The sequence below is a fragment of the Mya arenaria genome, chromosome 11 (assembly GCF_026914265.1).
Source record: "Mya arenaria isolate MELC-2E11 chromosome 11, ASM2691426v1".
Taxonomy (NCBI): Eukaryota; Metazoa; Mollusca; class Bivalvia; order Myida; family Myidae; genus Mya; species Mya arenaria.
The window spans coordinates 39,948,510-39,966,915 of NC_069132.1; the positions used below are offsets into that span (position 1 = coordinate 39,948,510).

The window sequence follows — 18,406 nt, forward strand, 5'->3', positions numbered from 1 at the left end:
TGCTATCTTACACTGAAAAAATGTACCAATTTCAAGGTGCACGTAACATCATTTTGGAAATAATGTTGTTGAAATTGTGCCCCAGCCCAGTGTACGCTGTCGTTTGGTTTGGAACTGAGAGCGGGCTAAAATTTCAAAACAGTGAAAAATATCAATTTTTATATTTTTACTGTTTCAAACAGTGAAATATCAATTTTATTTCACTGATGAATCCTTATAAACCACCGGACAGCATAAAATAAAATAATTCTACTTGCAAATAAACGTAACAAAATAAGCTTGTCATGAACCATGATTGCAATGCTTTTTTGTATTGAAGCGTCTCAGATAATCAATTTTTACAGCTCTAACAGCTGTTTTGAATGTTCATTTTCAGCACTTCAAAGAGTTTTGTTTGTCACTGTGCCGTTATTTAATAAAAACTACAATTTTAAGTGAAAGCAGTGCAAATTGTACGTGTATGTATACTTTAGGCTGGAATGAACTCGCTTCTTTAATAGTTTGATGTTAAACGTAAAAGTTTACATCTAATCTCTAATTGCGATAGCTGGTTTCTTAAATGTATGAGATGATCGACAAGCGATAGATATTGAAGTTGATTTAAAGTTCACTTTATAGATTGGGTAAAGTATAAGCCATGATCATTGAATACATCAAAACTTGAAATCATTAGTAACAGAATTGTTTGAGCAGCAATGTGATTATTGAAATCTAGATATGAATTGCTTGATTTGAATCAATTATACTATTTGATGTTACACCAGGGGCTGTGTTCATAAAACATCTTAAGTCATTTCCTAACTTAAGTCAATTTCTAAAAAAAAAATGATCAATTAAAAAAAAAGTCTAATTGTTTTTAACACAAAAATATGTGTATTTTTGAAAAATTCAATGAAAATATTGTATTTCAGAAATTATAAAGTTTTTATATCATATGACCAATAAGATACTTAAATTAGTAAAGTGACGTAAGTTAGGAAATGACTGAGCGTCTTAAGTCATTTCTTATCTTAAAGCTGCACTCTCACAGATTTACCATTTTTACAACTTTTTTATTTTTTGTCTTGGAAAGAGAATTTTTTTGCGTAAATATCTGCAAACCAATGATATAAGATTGCTGACAAAAAATTTGATCGTAGATTTTCATATATCCTTTCGGAAATTCATGTTTTATGGCTTAAACCGTTACTAGCGGTTTAAGAAAAATGCATAAAACATTCATTTTTGAAATTAAATATTGTTTCCATGAATTTTCGCAAAAATTGGCTTGTTACAAGACAAAAAAAAAAAAAGGTGTCAAAACGTTCAATCTGTGAGAGTGCAGCTTTAAGTAAATTTTCTTGCAAATTTCAAAATCAAATTAAAAGAAAAGTGTAAGTGTTCTTAAAATAATATTATGTATTTTCAATGAAATCAATGAAAATAAAGAACTTCAGATAGTATTAAGTTATTATTTCAAATTATAAGTGAGATACTTTTCTTAAGAAACTGACTAAGTAAGGAAATTACTTAAGATTTTTTATGAATATTGGCTGAGGTAAATTTCATGTGAATCCATTCAGAAATGGTAGACATAAACGAATACAGCAGAAGAGAATAATATTTATTTGATAGTCGAAAGTGGTCGAAATTAACACAAGCCCGCAAGCCCTGCACCTTAACGGGTTCTGAACAATCGATCTGCAATTAACATCAGATTGCTTACATTAACAGTTAAGTATGAGGTTTATTCCCATGTTTGCAGATAAATTAAACCTCGACAATTCGTCATGTGAGTGCAGCTCTCGGCAGTGTGAATGGTACATCTTCGATAACGAGCTCGTTCTGCCCGAGTACATTGTCGAGTTTGAATATGTCACCAAGGTAGGGTCTCACCCTCTGGCCAATTTATTATTTTTTTTATTCCTTTGCTTAGTTATCTGTGATGATGTAAACACCATATGTTGTGAACCTTTAATTACTTAATAAATGATGCATTTATGAAAAATATTAATTACTGATAACAAGATTGTAGCTGTGCATTTAATAGCAGAAAGCGCAAAAATATTGATTGGTGAATTAACTGAATGCTAAAAGATTTACTAGTCTCATAAGGTAGAAATAACGTGTTTTATGCACATTTCTTTCAAATAAAACTCAGTATCCTTCATAAGAACCACTGTTTTTGACATTTATTCATCCTTTTTGGAATATTAAAACAATATTTTTAATTGTGGATAATCTGATTTGGGGGTAAAATTGCATCTTTAAGCATTTATTGTTCATTATTAAATAATTATTGCAGATAAATATATCCAATACTGGATTATTGAAGAATCAGTTTTTTGAAAAAGGAAAATTGGGATAAAATAAAGTCAAAATTGTAGAAAAAACAGTCCTTTATTAGGAATTTTGTTCAAAATCGATTATGACAAGCGCTATCAATAGTTGCCGACTTTAACCTTTTTAATCTATTTACCACTGAAATTGATAATCTGAACAACACTAGCTCATGCAGTAATACAAACAGTGAAGTCACAACAATACATGAAATAGCCTGCTGCATGGAAATTACAGTTGATGGTTTGCATCCATAAATATAGTGATAGATTATTTTTTCTGTTAACCAATCAGACTCAATATTACCCTGACCCATTACAGATGAGACCAAAATCTCCGTTTGCTCAATTTAACGAAGTGTTACTGGACAACAAGGATAGCAACTACCCGAGCCCGCCCCTCCAGGAAGAGGATAAACAAGTGGACAGCGATGTCCTGAATATGGAGCCCCAGCCCAAACAAAGACCTAGGTAAGGTCTTAATTGAGGGTCTGTTACCATTCTAAATATAAGTGATGATGTGGGGTTTTTTTTGTAAATAGTCAAGGTATTATTATAGCCTTTGTTGTCATTTGTAGCATGCCTTGGCCTTGGCCTTTAAACTTGGCCATAACTCAAAAACCGTTAATGATATTCAAATGAAACTTGGTACACATGTTGCGAAAGACAACACTTGCACAGCAAGGCCACCAACTCTTTACTTATTATCAAGTTGTGCTGCTTTTTTGACTGAGAAAAAATAGTCAAGCATTTGGGTTCACTGTTGTTGAAGATTATATTATCTTGAAAAAAGATTTGGAATTCATCACTACATTTAATCACCATGGCAATCAGTTGTCCAACTTTTTAAAAGAGTACAATTTACTCCCTAAAAGACGTTACAGATTAATAGAAGCTTATGTTGAAGATCACCAAAAAAATAATAATATGGAACATATTGTTACCCAGAATCTCTATGGTAACAGGTTGTCCCACTTGAAATACAGTTGTTTTTGTATAAAACAAAATTTTAAGGTTTAATATTACAGATTAGTAGCAGTAACAGATGAACTTTTGTTGAAAATCACCATGGAAAAAGAGTTGGAGCATATAACCACCCTGAATCTCCATGGCAATGGGTTGACCCGCTTGAAGCCTCTCCAGCCCCTAAAGTCCCTTAAACGCCTGGTTGTCAGCTTCAATGAGCTCTCCAAGCTAGATGAGCTCGCTCACATGGTTAGTCATCTTTTCTTTTTAAAATGATGTGTATACTGTTTTTCTCAATTTTAGACAGAATTATAAAAAATTAATGTGGTTATCTTTCAATGAACTTAATTGCAATACATAAACAGAACATAAATTGCAAGCAAGTAAGACATAGTAAGCCAAAGAATAAGCATATTTAAACAAACAAGTAAGCATTACAAAGTAAGTATAACTAAGCAAGATAGTCGGTAAGAAAAAGTAAGAATAAGTAAGCAAGAAAGTAAGCAACTAAGCATGAGTAAGCAAACAACAAAGTATGAGTGAGCAAACAACTAAGCATGAGTAAGCAAACAAGTTTGCAAGAGTAAGCAAACAACTATGCAAGAATAAGCAAACAACTAAGCAAGAGTATGCGAACAACTAAGCAAGAGTAAGCAAACAACTAAGCAAGAGTAAGCAAACAACTAAGCATGGGTAAGCAAACAACTAAGCAAGAGTAAACAAACTACAAAGCATAAGTAAACAAACTACAAAGCATAAGTAAGCAAACAACTAAGCAAGAGTAAACACACAACTAAGCATAAGTAATCAAACAATTAAGCATGAGTTAGCAAATAACTTAGCATAAGTAAACAAACAACTAAGAAAGAGTAAGCAAACAACCCAGCAAGAGTTGGAAGTTGGCATGAGAAAGCAAGAGACTGTGTTCACAGTGAATTTTCAATATGATGATACCTTAGATCTTGAATAGTTCATTAAGCATGTTTTTTTCTGATTTGTTTTTCACTCTTTTTCTTCCCCAGGGCTTGGAACAACTTGATGCTAGTTTCAACAAAATCGTAACTTTAGAAGGACTTAAGGTAAGTTTTGGGTTTTATATTGCAAAATACCTTTTTTGATATTTATGACATCGATTTTAAGATATATCAGTGACAAGTCTCCCATCGTGGAGAGCTTAAGTTGTTGTTGTTTTGACAACAACACCCAGGATCTTTTAGCTTCCCCCACAATAGAACTTTAAAGCTGTACACTCACAGATTGATTATGACATTTTTTATATATTTTTTTTTGTCTTAAAATGATTCATTTTTTGCAAAAATGCATGGAAACCAGTGATATAAGATAGCTGACCAAAAATCAGATTGCAGGTTTTTATATTTATGATTAAAATTTGATATTTTATGCATTTTTTATAAAGCATTAGTTAAGCCTTTAGCCATTTATCATTCATTTTCAAACATAAATATGAAAAACTCTGATCTGATCAGTTTTCAGCATTGTTTTTCAGATATTTACGCAAAAATTTGCTCATTCCAAGACAAAAAATAAAAGAAGTTGTCAAAACAGTAAATCTGTGAGAGTGCAGCTTTAATACATCGCTATAGACTAAATTGACAATTATCATATCCTTATCCAAGGGCCTACACAAACTTCGTCAGCTGGATATCAGCTGGAACAAGCTGACCCATACGAAAGACGAGCTCTCCATTCTCCGTAAACACATGCCCAACATTACGGCACTAGATGTTCGCAATAACCCATGGCAGAAGGTGAGTTGATTTTTAGTTGGCTTTCTTAGTCAGTATCATATTTCTATTGTTAGGTGTCTTCATTGATTATTTTAATGTTTAAATGCACTGCTTTTAGTTTAAAACAACAAAACAGCAATTTTGATTTTACAGGACATTTTCAGGAAATTCCAGATCAAAAATGACGTCAAAAATCAATTGCATAAATAATTTAGTGCATTTTCTTAAAAATTATAGATACAGGTAGTAATTGAATATATTCTAAATCATTTCTTTAGGAAATAAAGTATGTTCCTTAAAAAATATGTTACTGAAAAGTAGGTTTATTTTGTAAAACCCTTGAATAAACATCAGTCTGCGAAAGGTAGCACTCAACACCTGCAACTAAACTATTTGGAAAATGACAGTAGCAGAATAAGTTTTTGTTTAATACGGCGTGCTGTATTGTTGGAGATGGAAAAGAAATAAAACAACATTTTTCACCTAAAAGTTTGTAAGAAAAAGTCAAATATGACTGAAATGGGTTTTTTTGTCTTGCAAAAATGTTGACCAGATTTCATAAACCCTCCATTAAACATTTAATTTCAGGCTGACAGTTTGCGGCTACGTATAATCGGTAGATTAAAATTATTGAATCTTCTCAATGGTGCAACAGTGACAGAATCAGAATCTTCTGCTGCACTGCGCATTGCTGCAGGATCTCGTATTTCCCAGGTTTCATTGCTCACATTTTCCCGCACCGATCAGTCCCGTCCCCGGTCACTGAGTCTTCTGTCAACGGCGCAGGTCCTGTGTACAACCAGCAGACACAAGCCAGAGAAATTGAGCGACCATGATATACACTGGTATTCAAAGGTAGAGGTCATGATTTAGGGGTTGATTTTAACCTTGATTGCCGAAAAGGCTATTATCTACTCTTAATTATTAAAAACATGTCCATTTTTGAGATGACAGCTGGAATTGTTTTTTGCAGAGAGCCACCTGAACACTGTAGCAGATTTTACCAAACTTGTCTGACCCACCAGCTAAGTTTTGTACAATTTGTGTAGGACTGGACAAATTGTTATTGTAAACAACAGTGTGTGTATACAGCGTGATAGATTACGTCCTACCATATGCTAAGTCGGAAAGCAACATTTTACTTAAAATGAAAACTTAAAACAAAGATAACTTTTCTTTTTCTACACCATTTTAATTGAAACAAAGGGCAGTCTATGGGGATTAAAGTGCCCCACCTTCATTTTATTAGCAGAGTTTGATTAGGTAATTAATTCTTCAAACACTTTGACAAATCTGTTTCCATAATAATGTTTTGACAGCGCTCTATCAGGCAGCGGCTTTTTGTAAAGGTTTGTCTAAGTGTTTTAAGAAACTTAACTCTCAATCAAACTCTGGTTAAATATAGAAGGCGGATATTAGTAAGCCGCATAGACTGCGCTATGTTTCAATAAAAATGGGGAAGAAATAGTAAAGATACCTTTGTTTAAAGTCTTCATTCAAAGCAAAATATTGCCTTCCAACGTAGCATTTATGACGCAATATACCACATGGTATACACATACTGGGCAATGAACCAAATATTTTATGAATTTTAGTTTTGGTCTGTGGAAATTTAAAGCTAAAAGACTTTAGTGATATTTTCAAGGTTGGAATATGCTCGTCTATTTTTCAAAACAAAAGCCAAGTAATTGTGATAGTTATGTCATAGTGATTCGGAAACTTTTAACATGAACATAAACAAAAAAACAGTTCCAGATATTTAAATAAAACTTGACTTATGCAGATTTTTCACTGACCAAAACTATAACTCAGACAGTCGTTGACATCTGCTAGCGGTCCTCTTGTCTCTTGAAGCTGCAGTGCCTTTTTTTCTGACAAATTTGGAGTAAAAATATGGCCCAATTTCCAGGGTGCTTAGGGTGGAAAATCCACATTATTTCAAGCTGTGAAGAACTAAAATACAATATAAATTTGAGAACAATTGATAAACATGTGTTTAATTGATGTAGTTTTAGCATTCAACTGCAATATATGTTAAGTTTGTATGTATTTATAAGCATACAATAAGAAACAAAGCAAAGGAAATATTTGAGTACATGTATCTACAGCATTCAATTCTACGAAGGCAGAAGGTTGTACATGCTGGTCTCCATGAGGGCAGAAGGGTGCTACAATAAAAGGGCGGGGTGCAGCTCCATCCTATAACTCTTGAGCTAATAACCTATTAAAAGATGAAAGTATTAAATTGTAAAAAAATATTTAAGGTTTGTCATAGGACTCGTACAAATCTTATTATTGTTTCAGATTACTTCCCTGAATCTGGACAATCAACACATCACAAAGCTGTCCAACTTGGAAAAACTGGAACATCTGAAATATGCGTCCTTCAACAATAATGACATCACTAAAATAGAGGTCGGTGATACAGAATAATAATGGTTTAAAGTGACACTTGTATTTAAAATCAATACAAAGACATGTATAACAAACATAAATTTTGAGTGATAAATCTTTAATTACTTACTAAATAATGCATTTATGGAAAATATTAATTATTGATTTATAACAAGATTGTAACTGAGTATTTAATAGCTGAAAACGCACAAATAATAAATGACTGGTGGGTCCAAAAAGTAAATTATAACAATTGTATTAATTGTGGTACATCCTATAGGGGAGTAATAGTGCATCTTTAAAAGAACTGTTCCATTATGGTATACAATTGTACAACCAGCTTAAATCAAATATGTACATGTATAACGACCAGGTATTTCGATGCAAAATCAAATTAAACTAAAGACATTGGAGAAAAATTGAGGTACAGAACTCAGCTCTTTAAAGGGGCTAGACACCAGCTGGAAAATCGGCAAATACATTATTTCACCAAACAACCCTTGAATTGTCAAAATGTATGAGACCAATAGTACATCATTTAACATGATTAGATTAATATTTTGTCGCTGTCTCAGCTGAGTTTAGAAAATATCGCATAATGGTTTTTAAGTTTATAGTGTGTTTATTTAGCTTGCGAAAGTCACGTGATTTTTAAATTTACTCCGGGGATTTACTTGGTTGTTTTTTTTTGCAATTGTATAATCTGGTGTCTAGTCCCTTAAAAAAAACTGTTTGTTAATTTGCTAAGTGAGAATTGAACAGCCTAATGCAAAAGTATTGTAGACTTTAATATAAAAAAGCAAGGATAAAGTGGCAGTGATACCGAATAAACATGGAACTTAAATCAGCTTTTAAAAGACCCAGGGGGGTAAAATAAAAGCTGATTGAGATTTAAACAGCTTTTTAATGGCTATTCGGCAATTGCTATAATCATCTGATGAACGCAACATTTGGACTCCACACACTTTAACCAGCCCAACTGCGTTCATACCCCAGTCCCTCAATTAATTCCTTAAATGATAAACATTTTCTATTTCTTCATTACAGGGTTTAGACCACTGCCAGAAACTTGAAGAACTCTCCATCGAAAACAACTGTATCTGTAAATTAGATGGCATCTCAAAACTAACACACCTACGCCGCCTAAGTCTCTGCCAGAACTACATCACCTCGCTTGAGTTCTCCAGTCTCCAAAACCTCGTACATCTACACTATCTTGCCCTCGACAATAATCAGCTTACCTCGCTGAATGGTCTTCAGAATTGCACCCCTCTGATGGAGGTCTACATCGGCAATAACCAGATCACGAATATCAGAGACGTGTTCCATTTGAAGGTATAATAAGGGGCTTTATTCACCCTTGTAGTATAATTCAACAAACGCCCACTCCGTGTGAATTGCTCTCACAGATTGAACGTTTTGACAACTTTTTATGCCCCCACAAAGTGGCGGCATATAGGGTTGCCCTTGTCCGTACGTACGTCTGTCCGTACGTACGTCCCGAAGATTGTTTCCGATCTAATTCTTGAAAACCGTTTGTCCAATCCTCACCAAACTTTAAACACATGTTTGTGACCATAATATCTTGATCAAGTTCGATAGTCATGGAAATCGCTTTAGTCATTTAGGAGTTACAGCCCTTTTTTGCCAAAAATACTTCAAAAATATATGTTTCCAATCTAATTCTTGAAAAGTATGTGTCCAATCCTCACCAAACTTTACATACATGATTGTGACCATAATATCTTGATCAAGTTCGATAGCCATGGAAATCGCTTATGTCATTTAGGAGTTACGGCCCTTTATTTGCAAAAAAAGACTTGAAAAATACGTCCCGAAGATTGTTTCCGATCTAATTCTTGAAAACTGTTTGTCCAATCCTCACCAAACTTTAAACACATGTTTGTGACCATAATATCTTGATCAAGTTCGATAGTCATGGAAATCGCTTTAGTCATTTAGGAGTTACGGCCCTTTTTTGCCAAAAATACTTCAAAAATCATTATGGCTTATTTTCTGTGACAAAAAACCGAAGTGGGGGCATCCGTGTCCTATGGACACATTTCTAGTTTATTTTTTGTCTTGAAACGAGCCAATTTTTGCGAAGTCCATGGAAACCAGTTATATAAGACTGCTGACAAAAAAATAAGATCTCAGGTTTTTATCATTAAGTTCAAAAATTGATGTTTTATGCTTATTTCTTGCCGTAAAACATTAATTTTCGAAAGGAAATATGAAAATCTGCAATCTGATCTTTTATCAGCAATCTTATATCATTGGTTTGCAGATATTTACGCAAAAATTTGCTCTTTCCAAGACTAAAAATAAAAAAAGTTGTAATAAATGGTAAATCTGGGAGAGTGCAGCTTTAACAATTCAAACAGCGTCACGCTTCCAGCCGGATCATACCACAGGGAGATACTAGCGCCCTCCCTGCTCAGAGCCCTCCCTGCTCAAAGCCCTGCCGGCTCAAAGGCAGTTACACTATGTAATATGTTACAACCCTTTTTAAATGAATTCTCGTCCTTTCTGAAACATTTACAATCTATTAATGTATTTTTCCTGTTATGTTAAAACCAAACTGTTTCTGAAGTTGTTGTTAAAGTACTCAATGGCAATTATGGTTCTATCCCAAAGTAGGATTGTTAAGTAGAAAAATACAAAACTCTTTAAGGCCGGATTCTGCATTGTTATCGACATTATTAAAGCTGCACTTTCACAGATTTACCATATTTTTTAAAATATTTTTTTTGTCTCCAAATGAGCCAATTTTTGCGTTAATATCTGGAAACAACTGATGTTAGGCTGTTGGAAAATTATCATATCGTAGTTGTTTCTATTTATGTTTTAAAATTGATATTTTATGGCTAAAAGCGTAACTAACGCTTAAAGAAATATGAGTTTTTTGGCATTTTCCCAAACATTCTATTCTGTGGTAGGTTATCTTATATGACTGAAATGAAGACATTGATGCCAATATCAGCTGATTCTGAGACAAAATTTTTAAAGAAAAATAAAACCTATCAGTCTGTGAGAGTGCAGCTTTAAGTTGTGAAATAATTGATTGCCATACCTCACAGGTTAAATTCAAGTTGGTGGTCTGTAATGGGAAAATCTTTTGCTTTGTTAAAGTTAACAATATCATTAACTTTTTAACGTGAAATATTTCACGATGTGTTCACATATCTAAATATCAACAAGTACGACTGAGACAGTTGTCTCAAATATTCTTTTGAAATACACCAGATCACGAGTGTATCCATTAATCTTCCTATGAAGTAACAATTTAAAAGTTAACAACGGCAAAGTTAACAACATTGTTAACTTTAACAAAGTTCTGAATAATCGGACCAATATTACCGTAATGATCTCTTTCAACTACAGAGTTTGACGAACCTGGTGATTCTTGACATGTTTGGAAACCCTGTTGCCGTGGACAACGACAACTACCGTCTGTTTGTCATTTACCATCTCCGAACACTCAAGGCCCTTGATGGCTCGGCAATTGTAAGTTCATTTTTGATGTTCATTATTTTTGTCCACGGATTTTTAGTCAAATCATCAACAAGTTATAAGGAAATAAAGTTTAAAGCCCCAAATATCCTACCGGACAGCAATTAAGCCTATTTGGCAGAGGAGGCGTGGTTAATCTGGTGTATGTGGCCTGCTCTGGTCAGCAGTTTTGATTGTAAACATTCACATGGCTTGTAGTGTTATACCATTCAGGATAGAGTGGTACATAAGAATTCATTTCATTGGTTTCTCATTTGAGATTAGATAAATAAAGTTTGTATACCATTACCAATACTTCTACGAATTGTGTTATAATAAGCCATTTGATAGTATATATCAACCCAGATAATGGATGTTTTCCACCATATGGCAGTTACAACATCATATACTATGATAATAAACCTGTAGTAAACAGGAATTGGTAGTGAAATTCAGTTGGCTGTTGGAGGGTCATTAACTTTCAAGATCTGTTTATCAACATTGCTGGGAAATTTGAATTTGTTTGACAGTTATAAAAAAAAATATTTGAAGGTAGTATTTATAACTGTTTGAGAGACTTGAAATTCACAAAATATGTTCTTGATACATTTAATGAACCATCTTGCAAATTTTAGCTTTTTTTGTTTGTTAATTATTTGTATATTTGAAAAAATGTACTGGCAGTCTGTACTAGCAGACAGCTCTGTAAGGTCAAGTGCAGTGGCCATTTTTCTGACTGTCTGCCTTTTATACTATTACCTCGGCCTTTAAGTTGATGATTAAAGGACACACAATTTAATTCTAGAAGTCTAGAAAAAAACTGTGAAAGATACATGTGTCTTAAGTGATGTGATACATCAGTTAGTAAGATTTAATGCTTCGTACACAATGATATCATAAGTTTATGTAAGTTTTTGACAATTTTCTTTTTTTCTTGCAATTGTATCATCTGGTGTCTAGTCCCTTTAAAGTGTTCAAGTGTTCATTTGTTACACATTATTCTATCACCTAACAAATTGTGCTGTTTATCCCAGGACACCTCAGAGGGGAATAATGCCAAGGATATGTTTGGAGGACGGTTGACTCCAGACTTTGTGGCTGAAAAACTAGGTCATTCAAACTTCTTGGATGTTAGAGAAATGGACTTGCCCTCCAGCGGTATCCGGATAGTGGACTTAGGGGCAGCTGATGTGTTTCTAAATCTGCGGAGGTAAGTAGGGTGTGGGTTTTTTCTCACCAAGGACAATATAGCATAGAAATAGGTCATCTTGAGTTATTGGAGGGTAGAGGGTCATTTTGAGTTCTTAGAATTTAGGTAAAGAGACTTACCCTTCAGCGGTATCTGGACTGTGGACCGAGGGCAGCTGATGTGTTTCTAAATCTCCAGAGGTGAGTTCAGCATGGGTTTTGTCTCACACAGAAACAAGATCTTGGTGAACTCTTGGAGGTTAGGGAAACTTACCCTCCAGCGGTATTTGGACTGAGGACAGTGGAGGGTCAAATGTATTCCTACATCAGCAGAGTTAAATGCAAGACTTTATATGATAGTACATACACAAAGATTAGGGTTTTAGCTAGAGGGTTATGGGAAGGGTGCTGCACCCTGTCCATTTAGGAATCACCCTTCTTCCCTCAGCGAGACCAGAATGCGTACCCTCCTGCCTTCAAAAAATGAAATGCTTATGAATTTGAATAAACTTTACATATTTAGTAGTTGAAACCTGATATTACTTCAAATAAGCACAATTTCCAATATTTTCTATGAAATTCATAATGCTTATATTATTCACTGCCCGATACAATGTTGACTTATGTCCCTAATAGCACCTTTACTTGTCTGCAACACCCTATCGCTTTTAAAAGCTGTATAAAACCATTAATATTGTCACATTTACAATCATTTTAAATGATTTCAGTGTGAACCTGGAGCATAATAACCTCACCTCGTTCAGCGGACTCATCAACCTCCCAAACCTCAGGGTAACAAACCTTGCTTTTGGAGTTTTTCCACAAAGTTATTCATTCTAAAATAGCATTGTTAAAATATGGTTTGCTGTAGAGAAAATATTATGGCAGGTCAATTGTATTTTGAATTATTTAGATGCAGGTGTAAGATTATTATGACCGGGTTAGATACCAAGTAATAGTTATTGTTTATTTTTACATTTCTTCTCCTTTAAAATGGCATAAGCTAGTGCAAATTGTCTCTATATTAGCCAGTGTACATGTAACAACTGCTCAAAGGCTTACTAAAATAAAAACAATTAAATAGCTTAAACGTTATATATTTTACGAGTGTGAAGAAAGTTATGATAACTTAATCTGAGTTATGTTGCGTGAGAGTGTGGTCTTGTGTTGTGGGGGAAAACAGAGTACCCAGAGAAAACCCAGTCTTGTCCCGCTTAGTGACCACTAACCAAACTCACTTGCGCCCAGGCCTGGAATCAAACCCAGGTTGTCTTTGTGAGAAGCGAGTGCGCTAACCAGCTTTCTAAAGCTCAATCTTTAAATCATTAAAATTTATAATAAAAAATAAAAAAGGAGTTTATTTAATGATTAAATCAGAATCCTTGTGACAATACCAATTATGGCGACATGAGTTGAAACACTAAGTTACAAAATTAACTGCAGTACTGTTTACTTCCAGGTGCTGTGCTTAAACCACAATCGTATAGAGTGTGTAATGCCAAAACAGAAGCAAACATCGAAAACGAAGACGGGACTCACTTCCAACCCCTCGTCTTTCAAGAACGCTGCGGACCTCTTTAACCAGGACACAAACCTCGCTCCAGTTCTTGAAAACTTGGAGGTGCTTCATCTTGGGTAAGAAATATAAATTTTTATGGACTTTTTTTCTTTTCTATTTGTGTCGCTTGCAAAACAATGGCATGGCTGACACATGCAAAGTACTCTGTCTGTTGTCACCAGGGATATTTTCAATCAATAACTTTTGAATGATTTGTTGTAGAGTCTTCAAACTTCGTATGCACATTGATAATGGTTGAAAGGTGAGCCCTATTAAATCAGGTCAATTTTCAGGTAAAGATTATTAGGTCAAGGTCATGATGAACTTTACTAGAATAAAATGATGGGCACTTAGGCAGGCAAATCATCAGATTCGTGGAAATCTAGTTTGAAGAAAGTAGGAATTGCCATGTGCCCTCTGATCAACTGAAACTAACGGGCATACACTTTTGGTACTTTTGAAAATAAGATCGTTTACTGCACATTTTACAAATTTTTTATTTAGAGCATCTGTGACAGATCCATTGAAAACCTCGATGACTGTCTATGTTTTTTATTGCAGTTATAACGGTATCAAGGATATGGGAGCTCTTCAGTTGAGCCGACTGACTGGATTGAAAGCGCTGTTCCTTCAAGGTAATCAACTCATAATCCGGAAAAAGTTTAAGAAAGTTGTAAAAAGTTGCAAATAATTTATGTACCGGTATGCATATTGCAGCTGCTTTTTGATTAAGTGGAAACCTTGACTTTGACCTTGACCTTTGTTTTATGAATATGTTTCCATAGGAACATTGCCCATATTCACTAATGTTTGAGACTCAGACTCAGAAATGCAAGTTCTTAAAGCTGCACTCTCACAAAATGACAGTTTTGACCTTTAAAAAAAAAAATGTCTTAGAACCAGCTCATTTTTGCATCGGTACCATCAATTCAGTCATATAAGGAAGCTCCATATAGAACAGATCTCAGTTGTTTGGTTAACTGCCAAAAATTCATTTTTCTTAAATGGTTAATAACGCTTTAGCCATAAAACATCAATTTTCGAACATAAGTATGAAAACAGCGATCCGCTCTTTTGTCAGCAGTCTTTTATCAGTGGTTTCCAGACATTTACGCATCAATTGGCTCATTCCAAGACAAAATTATTATTTTTTTAATGTAGTTAAGTTTGTTTTGACATAAAATGCGACACAAAATTGATAAATTTTTCATGTATACCCAGCCAAGGAAATGCTGAAAGTCAATGTCATGGATCATCTGCATGATTCACAAGATTATGTTGAACAGTAGCCAATTCAAGAGCGTGTGTAAAATGTCCTTTATTACCTAGTGGAACTACATTATTTTATTACCCAGTGGAACTACATTATTTTATTACCCAGTGGAACTACATTATTTTATTACCCAGTGGAACTACATTATTTTATTACCCAGTGGAACTACATTATTTTATTACCCAGTGGAACTACATTATTTTATTACCTAGTGCAACTGTTCTAATAATGATTAACATTCTTTCCAGGTAACGAAATCCAGAAAGTCGAAGGCATGGAGCATCTGCATGATTTACGTGAGCTGGTATTGGACCGCAACAAGATCAAGAGCGTGTGTGAGATGTCATTCATCAACCAATGGAATCTTCAGGAACTGCATATGGAGGAGAACCGTCTGAGGGAGTTGGCAAACTTTAACTGTCTGGAGAATTTACAGAGGCTGTATCTGGGGTCAAACAGAATTCAGGTAACTATTCAATATTTTAATTGCAGAATTTAAATTAGGCATAATCCTTTCTACCAGGGAAATAACACTGTTACGGCATTTAGGAAAAGGTAAAATTTTGACACATGATGCTTCCATTATATGGCCCAAGGGCTAATAAACAAGTTTGGTTCCAAGCAATACTATAGGTAATTGGGCCTGTACATTCAAAGTTCTTATTTTGATGACAGCCCAGGGTTTTTACGTCAAACCACAACTTGAAAGGTACTTTACCTTTTTCACTAATTTGCAGTTGTTTACCAACAGAACATACAGTAAGTCATTTAAACATGATTCGTTACATAAAAACAAATCTGTTATTTTTTTGCTGTTCTTACATGAAAGCTGTCAATTTGTCTTGGATTAAACTATTGCCTAGTCAACTGTATGAGCTGTTTTCCAGTCATGCTGTGACGTCATTAAAATTTCCAAATTTCATTTTTAGACGGCAGATCATTATTTTTTTTTATTTTTTTAACACATAATTTAAATAAATTTTTGATCAGGTAATATTGTAAAGTGCAAGCCAAAGACGCAACAGATCTCTTCAGAGAAATGCAAGCTCAACCCTGAAGGGGTTGACTGGTCTAATTTACATAGGCCCTGAACCTCCACATGGAGAACTGGTCATGGTTATGCCAATTTGCATATTACCAAGTACATCAACGTACTATTTACGCACTTCCGCCTACAACTGAACCTTACATTATTACAGTTATTTCCTATTTTGCTTCGATTGAGTTATTAAACAGTAAATTCGAGGGGTGAAAGTGAAAAGGTTCTATCTGCTTCTTTATATAATGTCACTTAGAACCTTTTCGCTTTCACCCCTCAAGTTATTCCATGTTTTTGGGGTAAACAGTCAAAACTGTTGTCCCTTGGTGTCGGGGATAATATTCTGAACTGTTACTCTCAGCAGCCTCAGGCAACAGTTTCGATGTGATCGCCTCCACCTGGGACATTAGTTTTGACTGTTACCTAAATTACCATGTAATAGCTGCATATAATTAAGGAATGAATTGCAGGGTTGATGTCATTATCGGGGTATGAACGCAATTGGGAAAAGATCAACCACTTCAAATCACTTTTAAACGTAAAATTGAAACACTTAAAGCAATAATACATGTAAAATATAATAAATTAACACCTTCTAAAATGTTGATTTATACTTTACAGAACCTGCTGACACCATACAAACAATAACAAGATCAATCATTTTCATGTATATTGTTATGCGATCCGAACATATCCGAAGATGTTGCGTTCATAGATTGATAACCGCAATTGCCGAGAGGCAGTTCATTTAAGGAATGGAAGTTGAGGTGTAAATATATGCTGTATGATACCATGTTGTTTCAGGAAGTCGGAGAGTTAGAAAACCTTGATGGTCTACAAAGCCTCATTGAGATATCCGTCGTTAATAACCCGGTAGGTTACATTCCACCATGTTTTTCGTTTTCCAGATTTCTTATATATATATACATTACCTTGTTTGCAACTGTAAGCATTCACCAATATATGAATGTTTTAAACACCATTATATTCAAAATTTTGTTTATAAGTTTTCACAGAGGTATACAAATATTAATTTTGTTGACTTTTTAAATTTTATGTTCTGTTATAAAAAACATGAAATAATAGGAAGCTTCATCAAGTTAACATTTTAAATAATTGCTTATAACACATTGCCGTTTCAAGCTCATCTGCTTTGTAAGAAATGAAAGTCTGGATATTGTGCTAACCTTGGTGTTGTAGCATTAGTGCAGAAAGTTAAAACCTTTTCCACATCTCAAAATTGTTTAAAGCTGCACTCTCACAGATTGACTGTTTTGACAACTTTTTTTCTTTCTTTTTTTGTTGTAAAATCAGTCAATTTTATCGTTAATGTCTGGAAACCAGTGATACAAGACTGCTGACAATTTCAGATCGCAGTTTTTTTTAAATTTATTTTTTTGCCAATAAAACTTTCTCTTAAAGCGTTAATAATGCTTTTAGCCATAAAACATTATTTTTCGAACGTAAATAAGAAAATTGCTATCTGCTCTTTGTAAGCAGTCTTATATCAATGGTTGCCAGACATTTACGCAAAATTGGCTCATTCCAAGACGTAAAATAAAAAATTGTCAAAACAGTCTATCTGTGAGAGTGCAGCTTCAAGATATTCAATTGACTCATTTTACAAATGTTGCCAGATATAAAACCCTCACGTACAGCAAGGGGCATCACTGTGGACATAATGATTATTGAGTTATGCCCCTTGTTTGACTGAATAAAAACAGACGAGAGTTGGTGTGAGCTTTGCGCACAAGGCCACCTGTAGCCACAGGCGGATATTACGTTGACATGGCCCACCCTATGGCCACAGCCCCCTACAAAAAAAATAATTCAAGACAAAAATTAAATTGGAACATGACCACCTCTTTCAAAAACCTAAATATCAACCACAAATTCCAGTATTTGTTTTTCCAAAAACTACTACTGTGAAATCATTTATATTCATTGGCATGAAATTTTGTGGTTTCCCGAAAAATTACAATTTCGTGGGTACTTGAATTTGTGGTTTTTCGTTTTTGAAAAAAATAAAATAATCGAAACTCTGATAGTTCTAGATCCTCTGCATTATCTCCACGCACAGGCCTGTGATTTCCGTCTTTTATGTCATTTATGACACAGGCTAAAGTGGTATGACATGCCAATTAGTGCATATACCCAAGCCAATTATCGATTTAATTGGAAATTAAGGTCATAAAAGAAGATGTACCCTGATCATAAATACATATAGGCGAAGCCATTGAATGCCCATTTAGAATTTTGCAAACTGTGAAAACACCGAGAAGGTCTGTCTATTTGAGTAAACAATCCCTAAAGATAGCTGATGTTTACAAATTCAATCACTTTTGAATATCATCTCATTTCAATATTTATTCACACGTTTTTGTTTAATAAGTATATTGAACGCGTTGTTTTGTACATTGTCACGTTGGA

General features: G+C 34.2%; 1 protein-coding gene across 7 annotated transcripts in view; it reads left to right on the forward strand.

Moving 5' to 3' along the window:
* The window catches only part of LOC128208257 (leucine-rich repeat-containing protein 9-like), a 64,920-nt gene that overhangs the window by 21,705 nt on the left and 24,809 nt on the right, over positions 1-18,406 (forward strand). For all 7 annotated transcript variants that reach the window (XR_008256876.1, XM_052911743.1, XM_052911748.1 and 4 more), the window contains 15 exons: positions 1,745-1,863; positions 2,641-2,789; positions 3,347-3,533; positions 4,307-4,363; positions 4,922-5,053; positions 5,621-5,887; positions 7,337-7,447; positions 8,474-8,761; positions 10,811-10,933; positions 11,953-12,128; positions 12,835-12,898; positions 13,566-13,741; positions 14,226-14,299; positions 15,186-15,403; positions 16,781-16,849. Coding sequence is in view for 6 of the 7 variants with exons in the window: in XM_052911743.1 (XP_052767703.1) it covers positions 1,745-1,863; positions 2,641-2,789; positions 3,347-3,533; positions 4,307-4,363; positions 4,922-5,053; positions 5,621-5,887; positions 7,337-7,447; positions 8,474-8,761; positions 10,811-10,933; positions 11,953-12,128; positions 12,835-12,898; positions 13,566-13,741; positions 14,226-14,299; positions 15,186-15,403; positions 16,781-16,849 (2,210 nt within the window). In the remaining variant the exon portion in view is untranslated. The remainder of the gene's footprint in view (positions 1-1,744; positions 1,864-2,640; positions 2,790-3,346; positions 3,534-4,306; positions 4,364-4,921; positions 5,054-5,620; positions 5,888-7,336; positions 7,448-8,473; positions 8,762-10,810; positions 10,934-11,952; positions 12,129-12,834; positions 12,899-13,565; positions 13,742-14,225; positions 14,300-15,185; positions 15,404-16,780; positions 16,850-18,406) is intronic.